Raw genomic sequence first — 16,767 nt, 5'->3', positions numbered from 1 at the left:
GCAGCCGATAACGATCGGCGTGTAGCAGCGTACGCGCGCTAGACCGCGGGAGATCCCGCGATCTGTCCAGTCCGCGACATAGTTTACAGCCTCGGATGGATCGAGCGACTGGTTTTCGGTGGAACGTAAACTTTTCCTCGATCGCCGGGTCGGGGGATGTTGGTAGGGAGTTGGTAAGGGGTTAAGGTGGCCCGCGCATTCCACCGGCGGTGCACGTGGCGCATATGCACACCTAGCAAGAGTAGCGTTTTATATCTGCCGGTAACGTTCGCGGCATATTTTATACTCGCTGACTTATGTTTAATTCAGCGGAACACCGCGGTTCCGTAGCTCGCATACGGACGGAGAGAGGATCGGCGAATGCGGGAAGATTGAGCGTAGATTGGCCGGGTCGAGGGAGCAAACGTCGTGAAAAGAAAAAGAACAGGAGGAGAGGAGGAGGAGGTGGAGAAGGGAGAAGGGGAGAGAGAGAGAGAGAGAAAAAAAAGAGGAACGGCCGGAACGGGTTAAAAATTGGAAACGCGGCAATAAATTTATTTTCGCTAACGTCCGTGCACGCCTTCCATGTCGACCCGCTTCAACACGCCTTGAGCATTTCGATGCGCGATCGCCATTGGTCTCTCCGCCTTTCTATCTTTCTTTCCTTCATCCTTAAACAAGATGCTTAATTTCCGCGCGTTTCAACGCCTGCTGTCGAATCGAGCGGATGGACGGGTGATGATGGCGATCTTGTTCATCGAGTTTGGTCGAGTCGATTCATGTTGAATTCTTTTCAACCCCTTAGTGCTGGAGCATTTTGTTCCAGAACATTTTTAGTGAAAATTTAAAACTAATACAACATTGATTACAATACTCTAATCTGCATAAAACACAGTAGTATAATAATTAATAAATGAAATAAAATAAAGAATATATCAACGTAATTCTTTCTAAAGAATCTTCAGAAAAAGATTTGCACTGAAATTGGCTATTCAAACGACTCTCCAGCAAAATTTGTCTGATTCTACCTCGCGAGGTGATCGAAACAATGCACGCGTTCGATTTTCACGAAGCCTACCTCTCAACGCGCAACGCGCGCATCAATATTTCAAGCTGCTTACCCTTTACCAACCGATTCCACCGAAACGACACCTCTAGTTCTTCGATTTTATCCATCGAGCGGACACGGAATCGACACGCGTGCACGTACGCGTCGCGAAAGATTCCCTGGCTGTTACTTTACGACTGTTCCGCTGGAAGCGGGTGTTCGCCATATTTGCCGGCGACAAATGCGCCTGGGGAACGGCGATTCGCGGGAAAAAATGGGGTGACGCGACAACGCTCACGGGAACGCGCGCGCTCCGTCGCAGAAAATTCCATGTCGGCCGCGTGGGTGCCCGGTCACAGTTTTCTTCTGTTCGTCCCACGTTTTCGCCGACTGTCGTCACACCCGCGCTTCGCGAAACACCGGTGGGCGGACCGTGCTTATTTACTGTACCTCCGTTGCAATGCGTGCCGCTTCGAATATGCGTGCGGTGGACGCTCGACCGTGTCGCGGGGTGAACACCCCGCGCGGATGATGTAGAGCCGCGTCCGCTCGAAAAGTGCGGATGATGAATCGATGACGACCAGCGACGCTGTTCCGCGCGATTCGTGGACAACGTTCTCTTTTGCTCGGTGTCCATTTTGCATTGAAAACGGCTTACAGTTCCAAAGAGCACCCTGAAGCACTCTTTTAACGATACAATGGAGATTGAATTCTGAAGAGTGGAAATTCTTGAGAAAAATGAATTTTGGAGCTTCCTTGATATTGGAAATCATCAGGGTTATCACTGGGAATTTTATAAGATCCCTCGCGAGCGGTTAACGCGTTCATTTTGCTACACTGTATAGAAATCTGGATCTAATGTGAGTTATGCGTAGAAAGGCGAGCAAGGAGATAACGAATGGGCGTGGTTTTGTATCAGTTATTGTTGCAAAATCTAATCCCGGCTTGAATAGAATTGCGGCTTATTGTTAGCAGCACGAGCTGTTTATGATCGCCGCAAGTTCGATTCGATTGTTTAACCGTTTTATTAATGCAATTTGCTCGGAGATCAGTCGTTTCGAAAATATACATTATACTTGCACAATGTCCGCTAGATCTACTTTGTGTCCACTTCCCGGGTCTCCCACTCGTCCCTTTATCATCTGCCTTCGATCGTAAACCACTTTAACAAATCGCGACCATACAAATTTACCGGAGACTTTTACGAAAATGTTGCTAAGACGCTCGTTCGCGCTAACAATAGAACTCGCAAATCACTGCTTTACTGCGACGTCCAACGCAACTTCGTTTAAGTCGCGAAAAATACGCGTACGATATTTCATAAGACCGTGGAGCAAGAAAAATGGCTATCTAGAATACCGCGGCACTCGAACGCAGAGCCCACATGCGATACGACGATCCCGACACCCCCCCAGGGGTATCGTGAAATTCCAAAGGGGCCAAAAAGTCAAGAATCACGATCAGAATAAAAGACAGAAGACATGCTCTCGAGTGATATAAAATGGTGCTGGAGGTTCTACGACTAGTCCCCACCGGCAGTCCTCGACCCGACGTATTTCGACGTCCTTAGGAAACCGGGCGCGTATATCTCGCAGCCGCGCTCGCGATACGCGCCTCAAAGGGGACGTTCACCGCGTCGTATTCTCTATCGTAAAATCGCGCGGCGAACGGTGTCGCAAGAACGCTCTCGTTCCGAACAGCCGCGATAGTTAGAGGAGAACAAGAGGCCCGGCTCGACGATTGCGTCGAGACATTGCGGAGGCGAATGTCTCCGCGAGCCGTGGGCTATCGCGCGCGCGGCGCGCGGCGCGCAACGATGCGATCGAGGGCGCCCGATCGATGGTCTCCTGCCCGGCTGCTAAAGACATTACGTCCCCGTCTTTACGATATACTCTGGGCGACGTCGATAATTCGCCCCGTAGCCGGCGTGCACCGTGTCACCGACACGCGTATCATTCGCGTTTGAAATGGCCGTGCGACGGCCATCCTGGGGGACACGCGTTTTACGGGCGCCACGGTTAATTCGAGGGTGCGCGAGGACTTCGCGCGGGTTTAAACCTCTCCTCTGTGCACGCGCGATGCCTGAGAGGTTGAGAATGAGTTGATCTTTGGATTCGTGATTGAAAGGTCAGATGAGGCGGCGAGAGCGTGAATTATCGAGACAATACGAGGGGAATGTAAGGCAGGGTTCTTTTTTCCTTTTCGCTTGGGTGGGGTTGGGATCCGTTCCGTTCGGGTGCCACGAGTTGGAATAGGATTCTGTGTAGTCGTAAGCGAATTTTGGAAAAGGGTTTCATTGGAATAACGTGCGCATTCGTGAACCGTAGTAGCGCAAAGCAGAATTCCTAGCGCGTTGTCGAGAGCATAATTGCTCTCGTTTTTTCATGTTTCGCAGAGATAGCGATGGCGAGAAGTTCGCAGGGAACGGCGAGGAAGATGAATGATATGGTGAACACGATAAGGGTGTGAATAAACAATAAAGGTCGGAGGAGGTGTACCTGAAATGTAATAGGCTAATAATATGCCTTCGAATTGGATATTTGTGGTTTCCATTCTCTCTGCGAGTTAAATGGGAGAAAGGTTCCGTCAAAGGTCAGTAGAAAAATTTATGCGAGAGAATGGAACAGATTAAAAATAGGAAATCGGCTGGCAATTTGATATTTCCCGGATCGTGTACGAAAACGGTTAATAAATGCTGTAACTTTGCATATCGTTGCACGACGTGGTACGAAGATCGAAGTGAAGCTTGTGGATGCATTCGAATCTAAGGAATAGAAAATATGCAACTCTAAATTTGGTACCTTATTCAGTTGCATATGTCCCAGTATGAATTAATTAGAAAAACAACGTCAACGGGTGCTAATCTGGGGTGCTGAGCTGAGGTGCTAAGCTGGGGTGCTAAGCTAGGCTGAGGTGCTAGGCTGAGATGCTATTCAAGATCCGCATGCTACCTAAAAACAATAACAATTTAATAACAGATGCAATAATATCTAACATTACAAAAAACATCGTTCAGAGCTTTATACAAATTCTAACTAATAAGTTTTACTAAACAAGTGCCAATAATACGCTACAACTAAAATACCAACGATAATAAACTCGAGATGTTGCACACTACAACACGTTCGAAAACACCAAAAGAAAATTGATTTTGGAATTGGCAAAAACTAAATACAATAGAAACGCAGAATTATTATCACTGTTACAATTTTACTGAACAACACCTAGCAGATACGATTTTTCGGAGTCCATAAATCCTAATTGATCGAGCGGCGACGCAACGAAAGCGAACCCGCGCGCACGTAACAAACGGAAAGGTAAAACGCGCGAGAATTCATGCCTAGGAAAGAGAAAGGGTTCCAGCAGGCGTTCCTGGAACGTGGTGTGGATGGCATCCTCGCAGGATAATACTGTATGGCCGCATACGTGGACGAGTACACGACGCGACGATTGTGCTCGCGTAGCCCGGCATTATAATGGATTCAAACTAAGGGTTTGTATTGAGATATCAGTATGTGGCCTGGGCACCGGTAATGGCCTCCCGTTCTAAGAAACCCGCCTCCTGTGTGTATCCAGAGCAGATAGGATATATGCGCGGTACTCTCTCTCTCTCTCTCTCTCTCTCTCTCTCTCTCTCTCTCTCTCTCTCTCTCGCTCTCTTTCTGCATGCGCAATGCGGGGTATGACTATCTATACATGTAACCGTGTAGCTGTAATCAGATTTCACCCCTCCCCCCACCCCCTTCTTTTATTTTCGTACGATGCAAAGAGGATTTCGATGTCGTGTGGACCGCAGGAAAGTATAATTGAACGGTCAGGAAATCTGAAAAAGTTCCCGTCCCCAACGGAACTTCGCTTGTAGACGCGTGCAATAATTTATAAGCGAACCGTGAAACTTATCGCATCGGTTGCGAGGAGTAAAACTACCCTTATATTCCACCTGAGGAAGATGATTCATTTCTCAACGGTATTAGTTTATTTTAATCTTTGACAAAATACTTTTTTTTTTAAATGCTCATAGAAGATGTGATTTAGTTTAATATAAAAATGGAAATTAACTTCCTCTATCAATGTGCAGTGACCAATGTTATCAATAAGTTCAGTATTACAAAAGATTAGTCTACCAAGACTCTATTCACCCTACTTTTCATAACAGAAACGAGGCCATAATGATCCAGAATTAACATTTCTAATATTCGTATACTCGCAACGACCAATATTAACGATAATAAATATTTCTCAAACAATTCGTATTAACCACAACCTCGAAGCAAATCTTTTCGAATCGAACCGCTACAACCAGCCATCCAAAGCGAACAACGAAGTCTACGAAATAAATGAAACAAAACCCCGTCTCTCTGGTAAAAAGAAATAAAAACCTGAACAATCGCGTTCCGCGGACGACAGTAAAAATTGCTGGAGCCAGGGTAAGATCGAGATCGGGCGCCCTTATTGAGATATCAGGGGGTGACGCCGGGTAATGGCGGGCGTTGATTCTCAGAAGCCTAACCCGGGGCCACCGATACGCCGCGCATCGTTCTCCGTCGCGGCGTCATAATTCACGAAGTTGCGTTCATGAACGGGAAAGGTGAGAGGGAGAGCGTGGCGTCGTAAATTCTAGCCCGCGACGCGGCGCGTATGTAAGCGAAACATGTAGAATTAAAACGCGATACTATAACTCCTCGGGAACGGTTCTCTTTTTCGCCCGCCGCGGCTCTGACGCGTTCGCGCGTCGGCCCGACGCCGCGGCGTTTAACTCAAACTTTGATAAATAATACGAGACGTGGACCGCGCCGGTGGATACAGGTGCGGAGAACTCCTTCAGGATGCGTTAAATCTTGGCGAGCGTCGCGGAGAGATTCAAACGATCGACTGGCGACGAGCACGAGGAAGCGAGCCGCGATTTATCGGAGAGGGGTGCTGGCGAACGTTGCGGTTCAGGGAAACGCTGCGAAACTGATTACTCGAGGCTTAGACGATTCTTAGATAATTGAGTCCTATAATAGTAAATTAGACTCGAAATTGGTGTACTGTGCAAAATCGAAATAAATGAAGGAACGTAGTTGGTTCTAAATGGCGCCAGATACCTTCGTAAACTTCTCTATTTAATTTGATTGTTATTCTGGATACCGTATTAAAAGAAATTTGTAAAATATTGGAAAAGTATTTTATAGGATACAATTTTTGCATGCAAACCACGCACAAATGTTTGCCCCATAATTCTCTAAACAAGATACCAGAGGCACCAGTAAAAAGTAAAATTTCTCTTTCACTCTGACGAAAAGGTGTAGACGAAACATCAAACTGAACGAGCCGTTGTCTCTGGCTGAATGTCACTCTCACATCGAAGCTGTTCGACTATTCTGTTCTTTAATAATGAACGTGTTCATTCCTGCGAGCGACGTCGACTCGAACAGCGTGATCACTGTTCTCGAACCGATACGGGACAAAAGTCCTGGGAGGCTGGCGCACACGAATTTTGTAATGTCATTAAAAACAGAGGTCGCTGCGAGAGGTGTAGCGTCGGTGGAAAAAAGATAAAGGAAGAAGTAGAAAACAGTCACGAGCGGACGAGCGCGGGGTATCGTAAATCACTATCGACCTATTCTATTCAAATGAAACTCGTGTTCTCCCTCCGCGCAACGTACCCCGCCGCCACCACCCCCCTCCCGTTATTTCGTTCCCGGTTTCGCACAATCGTATCCGGGGATTTCGATTTTACCCGGAATTCCGCCGTTAACGAAAGTATTAGGGAGCTATCTGGTATTCCGTGCTGGCCGATTAAATTTCCGATTAAATTTAACCAGCGAGTACTCGTTAAAGGGGGAGAGGACTGGACCATGCTGGGACGCTGCTAATGAAATCGCATCACCCTTCACTGCCTGTTGCAACGTAATAATCCGTGTGGAAACACTTCGTCTGTGTTCCAACGTATCATACGTTACTATTAATTATTCATTTTTAAGAGACGTACATCTCTTTAAGCGGCACAATTCTTTACTCGAGTACTCTTTTCAGAGTGACGAGAAGAGTTCACTGGAATCGATGAAGAAAGAGTGAGACTAGCCATACTGTACATGTAAGAACAGTCGATTCTACGATGGATCGCGAGAGAAATCATCCGCGGAGAACTTTCTAGGCGACCGAAAAGTATGAGCAATTTCGACGCCGAGGAGCACCGCGTGTTCGCGTTCGAGACACGGCGACCACCGCCGAATCGTTCGAGCGTGAACTCGCGAGGAACGAGGAGAACGAAGAAAAAGGTTCGAGAACTCGTCCATTAAACGTACGTACGTAAAGGCCGGCCCGTATATAGGCGACTCGCGGACAAGAGTATCAAGCGGGCTAACGGTAAAGCCACGTACCGAAGAAACTCGGTTGCTGCACGACTGCCTACGTACTTGGACGCCGTCGACGCGAGCACACGTGCTTCAGCGTTTATCGAGCACGGCCATTTGCGCGTGGAAAATTCGAACGAATCAAAAATACTGATCGTCATCGACGTTAAACGATCGCGAGGTTCTTGGTTGCTTTCGTGAAATGATACGCGTAGCGTAATTGTAAGTATACAGATAAACGCAACAGCTGGATCGACGTTTATTGGATCTCTTCTTTCGATCATCGAAATTCAGAAATTTTTCCAATTATTTACTGTAGCTTATGGAAAAATGACATTTGTTTCGTTGATGCAATTCGTCTGTTCGTAACATGTGAAGTTAATGATTTAGCTTGGTTACGAATTCTCGCGGTGGTACCAAAATGGAGGGTGGAACCAGTTGGCTAGTGATCTCTCTACGTGGTTTCCTTGCAATCCTTAGTGACGCAAATGCATGCTAATTTTTGTGCACGTGGAGATTGTATCTCCGTTGCGGTAGTATAATAGCGTAATTTGCAATGTGAGCATAGCGCGCGTTTTAATTACTTCGGTTTTTTTTTATCATTAGCGCAACGCTCTAACGCGTTTATACGCAATGCGCTATTAAATATCGAGACCTGGTACCGAAGGTGGTGAATTTTCTGTTCGCTCGTGAAATGTCAAATCAATTCAACGAGAATAAAATGGCTTTTTTTTTTATAACAGTAGAAAAATTCAAATGCAGCGAGATAATAGACTCTATATTTGTACCTGCGTACAGAATAGAAATCACGATTAAGCGCATTTAAACTTCTGTTAGTTTTAGTAACACGTAATAATATTTTAATTCTTCCAATAATTCCTTCGTTCGTCACAGCAGGGACATTCATTGCAACGAAGACACAAAATATACAGCGTAACGTCAGCGAATCGTAGAAACAGCCGACATCGATATTTCCAGCACGTGTTGCGGGATTAACGAGTTCTTAATGTTTGCAATTTCACGTCTAACGCGAAAACGCATGCATTCACGGGTATAAAAGTAGAACGAGGGGAAAGCCAATTACCGCAAGCGTTTCATTCGCACAAGCGTGAACATATCCTCGTTGGGTTAACGCGCTATCATGAAAATTAACAAACAATCTCGCCGGTGAATCGGAGATTCGACGCCTCGATACAACCGTATCTACACGCATATTCAGATAACGAAGAACGGGAATAACGATCGGCAAGAATGGTGTCGATAATTTCCCTCGGATAATTCTAATACTCTGTTAGATTTTTCTGACATCGAAACGATAGCCAGAACGCGCAACGTTTTTGCTGAGAGCACCATTGTGTGTAACCATCTATTTGCTTGGCACATTAACGACGGTGACTGCATATTTCCATTCACGCGAACGCGCGAATGTTAAATGAAACAGAATCAAACCGGAACGAATCGAGGCTAAGTATCCACAAAAGCGTGAAATTAAATTAATAACAATGACCAATAAAGATTCTTTTCTAGCAATAAAATATTGCTACGTTTTTCTCATTTTTTCTTTCATCAAGAAAGAGCGTTAACTCTTCAATTGAAATGGATTTTATACGTATAATAAAGAAAGAGTTCGTTGATTTTTTTTTATCATTTTGTTACATTTAAGTGTTTCGAAATATTTGCAATTCTACGTATCCGTGGATCTCTAAAAATAATTTCATTTCCTCAACAAGACAAACTATTTTTAATTACCACTTATAATTATCTACTTGAAACAATTTACATAATTTTAATTAACGATACGATTTGATTCCACTATAAAGTCTCAGCTTTCGAAAATGTTAGACGAATATAATTAAACAATTTTTCAACGTTAATAGAATTTTTGTGATGTATAGCTCGACAGAAGCTCGGTAAACACTGCAAACAGTGGCATCAATTAAATCACTGTCGAATAAACGTAACAATATGAACAAAGACAAGCGATTAGCGATAATTCTCGTCTGGGTAACTTTTTCGGTCGCACGTGAGGGGAACTGGTGTGCTTAGTGGAACAAAAGAACAGCTCGACGGCAGAGTTCCTTGGTAATTACGAAACACGACTGTTACGCTCGCGGCGACCATAAACGAAGGTTACGTGTTTCCACGGCGATCAGCGAATTTTTCATCGGCCATTCCCCATCTTTCCATCGGTTTCTGCCTGAAAATTTGAATTTACGGCCACTGTGCGCGTACGCGCGCCTGTTTCGCGCGGCTGCGTGTAGAAAAAGAAAGGCTAATTACAATTATTACCCGAGCCTTGTACACTGTACAAAGAGAATGCGATTTCCATTTTGCGCGAGCAAAGTGTTGCTGGACAAACACCTTAGCTAATAAAATGAGGATCGTTGCAAATTCTAAGGGTATTTTACGGCATATAGGTGGCCATAAATGATATCGAATATTTTTAAACAACTATGCTCGGAAATTACCAACGAATTTTTTAAAATAACCATGCCATCTAAACAGCCACGTGTTCTTCGTACAACCTGTCGTAAAACGTACATAATTTGCTCGAATCGTTAACCTTTGGGCATACTAATTGCGATGTTACTAAAACTTTTCGTTTTTTTAAGTCGCGCTTCTACATTTTCGTGTAAAGTCGTTCTGTTTCTTCTTCTCGAACGAATGACTGGCATAAGTGAACAGCTAAGTAGGTTTACGCGTTTCCTCCACTAATTATCTTCTCAAACAGCTTTCAGAGACTTTTCGAAAATCTTTATTACACGCAATTAAGAACTACTTGTTACCGATACACGGAATACCAATAACTCCTCGCTTCTCATATGTGTTACGCTTGCTTTTATACCTTATGGTACTTCTCAGCGAGCGAAAAATCTCGTCGCAGCGCAGAGATTCTATCGAATGGAAACTTTCTTTCATGAAAACGGTACTCGCCGCGAGGAAAACCGTTTTAATGAAAGCAGTGCGTCGCAATAAACCAGCGAAGCAGGGGTAGATCGTGGTAACTACGAAAATGGCATAACAGTAGAGATTCAACGCGAACAGCAACCACATGTCCATGTTCTCCACGATTATACAGACCTGGCGTTTACGCATTTACATGGATAATTTATGGAAACAAATAACACAGAATACACGCGTATGACGCGTAAAACATCACGTAATTTTATACAACGGAAACGTAAATTTTATACAATTCTTGAGTAACCCTGTCTGCTTGCTTCTCGAAACATGAAGAAAATGATTAGTCACTAAAAGGGGTCGCTGTTTCAGAGTATTCAATCCTCCAATTAACTAAAGTAGGACTGCTAACAAACCAGCTAGGATTTCCAAACACTTTTCCACTTTCCCCATAACCATCTCGCCTCGTATCCCCGTCGATCCAGAAAAACTGGACTGTTTTTCGGAATTTAGAAAGTCGAGTGTAATGCGGCCCGCGTATACCGTCGACGAGGAAGGTGGACACCAGACGGACCTTGTCCTTTCTGCTCACGCACGCTAATTTCAAGCTAAACGCTGCTCGTCGATTACGTAGCGGCGTTCAACTAATAATGCTGGCCATTACTATTCCATTCAGGCGCGGACTCCGCGTCTCCGCGGCCACGAAGATGGACGTGAAAACGGAGTCAGAGAAAAGGCGGGAGGTAAGCTGGGAAGAGGCGGAAGAGGGACGGGGCGAGGGCGGAAAGAATGCTCGTTTTCAAGCGTACACGCACAATGGCATGAATGGGACGAACGGTCCCGCGGCGATGCTTTAATTACGCTTGCAGGACGAGCGAGTAGTCACGGATGACGTTAGCGCAGACTGTACGGCCCCGCTGGTTTAATGCCTCGGTTAGAACGGTCGAGGCGTTTCGTGAATTCAAGTCGCTTGAATTTAAATCACTCGAAAGTAGTTTCGCGATGCGTGTTGCCTCCAGTTGATTTGAAATATCTTTTCCTGCCTTTATCCTCGTCCTTTATAGTGGTCCGATAAATTTCGAATTTCAGTACCTTGAACTTGCTTTATGTGATCTGCAAGATTTCTCAAGGTTAACCATTCGATGCCAGCACAAAATTTTTGTGATTGCATTAGTATTACCATTCCTGTTTCAAATTTCAAGCAAGAAAATTAATATTAGAACACACTTAAAATATAACGAGTAAACTCGTGCTGGCAATCGATAAGATCTTATCGTCCACGAGTATACTCGTTAGTAGCGAATGGTTCAAGGTACATTTATAATTCCTTATAAAAAAGGAAGTAATGTTAGAAATTGCTTTTTTAACTGGAGCTTCGAGCAGACTCTCGCAAATATACAGAGATTGACGTTACTCAAGCGCAACGGATTTAAAAGTACGCTGTATTAATTGAACGATAAGATGGAGGAACGTAAAGTCGAATCCACGCTAATTAATGAACGCGTATGCGAACGGTGCGCGACATCTGGTCATTGTTCCATCGTAGCCGTGTACACTTTTACTCGGTTCGTACCTTCCTCATCCGGATACGCGTAAAACGGTCGCTGCTGCCGCGGAATCCGGTCGCACTTGGACGTCTTGCGTTCGAGCGTCGCAGAACATTAACCGTAAGTATTACTCACCGATCTAGCCTCTGCGCGTGTGTGCGCGAACCCTGGCTATTTACCTGTGTGGCTTTCTAAAGATAATACCGCGCGTTGCATGACGAAACCGTTCGTCGTTCGATCGATTAATTGATTTCCCAGCCGTTATTAATGGGCAACCTCCGACACTTGTGAATTTGTACGAGGGATGCTCGTTAGCCTCGATCGCGTGGCGCGGATAGCTGTGTTGTGCTAATCGCGGATGGTTAAGGTAACGCAATTATTCTTTCGGACTTCGATTTGGACATCTCTTACATACAATTTGCATGATAATTATTAAAGTAGAACACCTTGTGTTTCTTCTATAATCGCGCGGCGATTATTCTAATCGGCGATTCCTGTCCATCGAAATTAATTGACGGAGAGGAGAAGAGATGTTCGCAAGCGGCGTAGAAATCGATAGAATTTTTAATTGGCCAGCAAGGTTCGCGAGTGACGAGAATGATAATTAATCATGGAAATTTTGAAATAGACGATTGGAGAATGTGATGCAATTGTGATTGAAAAGGAACGACTCTGGCATTTTGTTAGATTGCATTTTAACCTTTGTTTCCACTTTAATTAGTCACTTTATAGATGGGCGAGAATTTGTTTGGTCTCGCATAGATAGTTGCGATTAGTAACGCAATCACAGAACCTAGCAGTAATTATAAACGATTCGTGAAACTCGGGTATTAGTGATGTAACCCCTATTTGTGTTGCCATTTTGCGGTTGGAAAAGTTGAGGCACGGAGTAAGAATTGTTATATAAATTAGACGCGAAATTTTCTGAAACGGTGCCTCCAACGATTGAAATGTGAAATAAGACGCTATTTGCAATAGAATGCATGAAACAAGTGTTAGATAAAATGTTCGGTAAACACTATACTTAAGACAGCGAGCGAACAGCTAGTTTTCGCAATTATTTAGAAAGTAACACCGAAATGTTCTTAGACAAGAAATTACTCGTTACATATGAAATAGGTACAATTTCTCCGGCGAGAAAAAAGAATTCTATCGTTAAGACTATGCACACAAATATTAAGAGCTTTTCTAGTGTAGAAATCGGGCCAGAAATCAAAATAGATTTACTACTTTCTCAGTAAAATCACCAATGCAAAGATTCTACGGACCAACCAACGTCCATACAAACAAAACAAAAAAAAAAACCACAAACACATTAATTAATTTGTAATTTGCACCATTTTGAACCGATGCAATGAAACACAAGTTAAATTTAAATAAAAAAATGCAAGAAAAGTACAATAATTTCTCGAGTGGAATTTCAAATTAACGAGCAAAGCAGACAAATGGAGCATATTTTGCGAAATGAGACTTAGCCGAGCGATCCATTAACTCCAACGTGCGATGATCGCGTGAAGGGGACAAGGCGAACTGGGAATGGATTTGTTAACAACGAATTAGCCGGCTGGAAATCCGTTTACGAGAGTTCGTTCGAGGCGTTCTCCGCTCGAATTGTCCGCGGGAATCCCGTGTAATCGCGAAAAGGTGTACGTGTAACAAACGAGGTGAAAGTGAGACTCGGTCGACGGTGTAGTCCAGATCGAAACGACGGAACCTTGAGCGTGTCACGGAGTAGCCGAGTCAACAGCGACGTTTCGCAAAAGATCGCGGGGTACTTTATTTGCGTTACACGGTATCTTATCGCGGTTGATCCCTGCGATTCTTGTATTAATAACGCGACTATTCTCTGCGGCTATGTACAATGTCAGTAGACACACGTTGAATGGGTTATATCGCGTGAATGAACGCGTTGGAAGGAGTGTGAACTCTGTTTAAAAAAATTAGCACTCGCAGTGGGCTTATTTTTCCTTTCTTGTAAATTTTGCAAAATTTTTTGTTTCGTTTGTGTCACATTACAATACTTGTTTTTCAAATGTTTCAAGAATAATTTCAAGAATAATTAGTACTCTTTTGGTCAGAATTGGAGGCTTTAAAAATTTCATACTTTTTGCGTATGCGCTTAAAATAAACATGTTTCTGTTGAAATTATTAATAGCTGAAATACTTGAGTTTTTTTTCTGAGATGAAACGCTAATTGGTTGCTTGGAGACCCTAACTTCCCACAGCAGACACTGCTTCCACTCGTTGCCAGTAGTAAGGGTCAACGAAAAATGCTCGTTCGCTAGGGGAACACAGAGACCTTTCACGCAACTTCGCTGAAGAATCAACTTGTGATCTATCGGGACTGAGGAATGTTCGCGACAGGTTGAGAAAAATCGTAGAAATAGTGTCGATTGAAACTATTTTGCGCAATAAAATGCCACCTTACGATATTACTTCCTTTCGTGTCTACGTATACCAAGTAAATCTATTTGGATTCAACGCGAATGAAATATCCGTTCTCTTATTTTCCGTCTAATTTATACTACTTCTTTTATACTCCTTTTATATTCTTCTTCAATTGAGATACTTATCCTCCACTTATTTACTGTTTCCCTCACTCGCGATCCTTTCTCGTTTCAATGGTAGAAAACGAGCTACTGCTTCGAGATAACATTCACAAGTGGAGCGACGATCTGAAATTAACATTCCGCTAAATTGCTCTATTGAAACAACTATTCAAAACGCCATTTACTTAAATCGCTGTTATTTCAGAGCGCTGTTTCGCTCCGTAATCGGATCACCGACCGCTATGCAACCCTTTCTGTAATACGACTATTAAAGAGCATCCAGCCGAACGACGATTCGTTCGCGCGGAGCTCGCATTAGAGGCCGGCAAATCGTTCCTCGGGACGAGATTCTGCGGGAGGTAAAAGCGTTGTTCGCGCGCTCCACGCCGCGGCAACAAAGTATATTTCAGAGGCGGTACCAAGCCGAGCGGAGAGGAACGCGGTTGAGCGACAAGACAAAGAATATCAGCGCGTAATGGCCGCTGTAAATTTCGCGTTACCGAGGACGCAAAGCATAGTTTGCTCGACGGACAGACGGATGGATGCACGCGTACGACACAACGGGCTAAGGGACTCGTCTGGTCCAGGACGAAGAAGAGGCTACGCGAAGCCCTTGCTCTCCTACGCCCCGATTTGTCAAGCATTCCGTCTGCTTTAGTTGTTCGAACGTCGTGTCCGCGATATCCTGCATTTTTCTAACCGTCAAACGTTTAGAAAGCCCCACGTTTATTGTTTAACGGATGCTAGAATGTTTTCCTACGAGATACTTCAACTCGAGACTACTTACGTTTTAGAAATATTGCAGCATTTCCGATGGACATTTTTCATTTGATTTTTCTTCTTTGAAATCTTCTACTTTCGAGATGAATATTCTGCACGTAAAATGTAAATTGATACTAATATTTATACTAAATTTGTTATTTTGCACCGAGGAAATAGGAGCGTGCAAAAATCGAAGGAAATTCAAACACTGTAGCAGATTTAAATCAAGAAGGCAGCATACAGCAACGCTGTGGTATCACAAAGTTGCAAAACCGGTCAGATATAACGGGCAACATCAACGGACAACATCGGACGATGTAGCAAAGCCGTGAATATCAGATTTAACAAACACTCGAGCGCCTTAATAAACGAATTGATAAAGATCCGATAAATAAACGGTCGAGAAGTTTAGCGTAAGCTCTGCGAAATAGAGCTGAACGTAACTGATTCACCCCGTGTCGCAAAATGTGGAACGTTTAATGTGACCATACATACGGTACTCTATCAAAAAGAAGAAATCAAAATAGGAAATTTATACGTAGGAAGAGACGTAACAATAACGTCGACTGTGCTTTCTAATCCATCGAAATACCACAGTAAAACGGTACTATTAGAATAAAACGAACTATTGTAACGCAATTTTCAAGCTAGTCGATTATCCTCGTTCCTTCATCGCAAGCTAACAATTTTTAACGCAACAATACTACTCTGGTAACATAAATTTGCGAAAAAATCACTTCAGAGACAGAATATCGTTTCAAATAATACTAGTGACGTCAATAGATCGAATAATTAGCGAGTGAGCCCAAAAACTCACCCCCTCATGCGCGTCTTCTCTTTTCCTAGGATTCAACAATTCTCTCCCTTCGTTCAAGCGTTGTGCACGCTACATAAATTAATCATGCGTGTACGCGATGCTTATTAGGACCTCGTTATATCGTACAGGGTACTGTATGAATAATTCCTCGGAGATGTTGTTGGGGCCGTGTTAATTCCACGGCGAAGGACACCCTCTAGAGGCGGGCTTCTTGGGCGTCGTTTTATAAACAAGTGTCGTATGGACACTTTGCGGTCTATCAAACGAAACCGTGGCGTGGTGTACACCCGCTGATACACGCTGAACGTACTGGATATCTTTGAGGCTAATTTTTCGAAACGCTCGCCGTGATGTATGGTAATGAAGAAATAACGTGGCGCGTTAAGTACAGGGAGGAAGTAGGAAAAGAAATGTTGGTAATCGGAGTCGAATCAGCGGCATTACGTGCAATTATAAGACGTTAATATCATGGCGATTAAAATTGCAGATTTATTAAAAGAAGTCAACGTCGAAGGCATTTTGATTGCCGGGCTGCGCTAAATGCTGTTCAAAACTTGATGAATTATCCGTACGATCCATCTCGTTCCTCGACGGGAATAACTGATACGTATTTTAAATTCTCGGATATTGATCGAGAGTGCGATATAAATATTTCAATAATGATACATTTCCTTCCTGGTGCTTGGTGCGTTACTACTCTATTCAATCTCCTACACTTAAGCGGCTGACGTAAAAGATGAATTGCCTCTTACGATTGCTTCATTATCACTCCGCCGGTCAAATTAAATTATATTGCGCGTACGCGTCATAAATTATATCAAGAGCA

General features: G+C 43.8%; 1 protein-coding gene across 3 annotated transcripts in view; it reads right to left on the bottom strand.

Moving 5' to 3' along the window:
* Positions 1-16,767, bottom strand: part of Ets98b (DNA-binding protein Ets98B) — an 82,884-nt gene that overhangs the window by 55,677 nt on the left and 10,440 nt on the right. Inside the window, exon 2 of one of the 3 annotated variants that reach the window (XM_076894347.1) lies at positions 3,829-3,978. The exons of the other annotated variants lie outside the window; for them this stretch is intronic. Coding sequence (XP_076750462.1) covers positions 3,829-3,843 — 15 coding nt within the window. The 5' untranslated portion in view covers positions 3,844-3,978. The remainder of the gene's footprint in view (positions 1-3,828; positions 3,979-16,767) is intronic. 3 annotated transcript variants of the gene reach the window in all.

This window comes from Xylocopa sonorina, chromosome 4 (genome assembly GCF_050948175.1).
Source record: "Xylocopa sonorina isolate GNS202 chromosome 4, iyXylSono1_principal, whole genome shotgun sequence".
NCBI classification, from domain to species: domain Eukaryota; kingdom Metazoa; phylum Arthropoda; class Insecta; order Hymenoptera; family Apidae; genus Xylocopa; species Xylocopa sonorina.
Note: the sequence above shows the minus strand (reverse complement) of the source record. Positions and strands in the feature narration are given on the sequence as shown.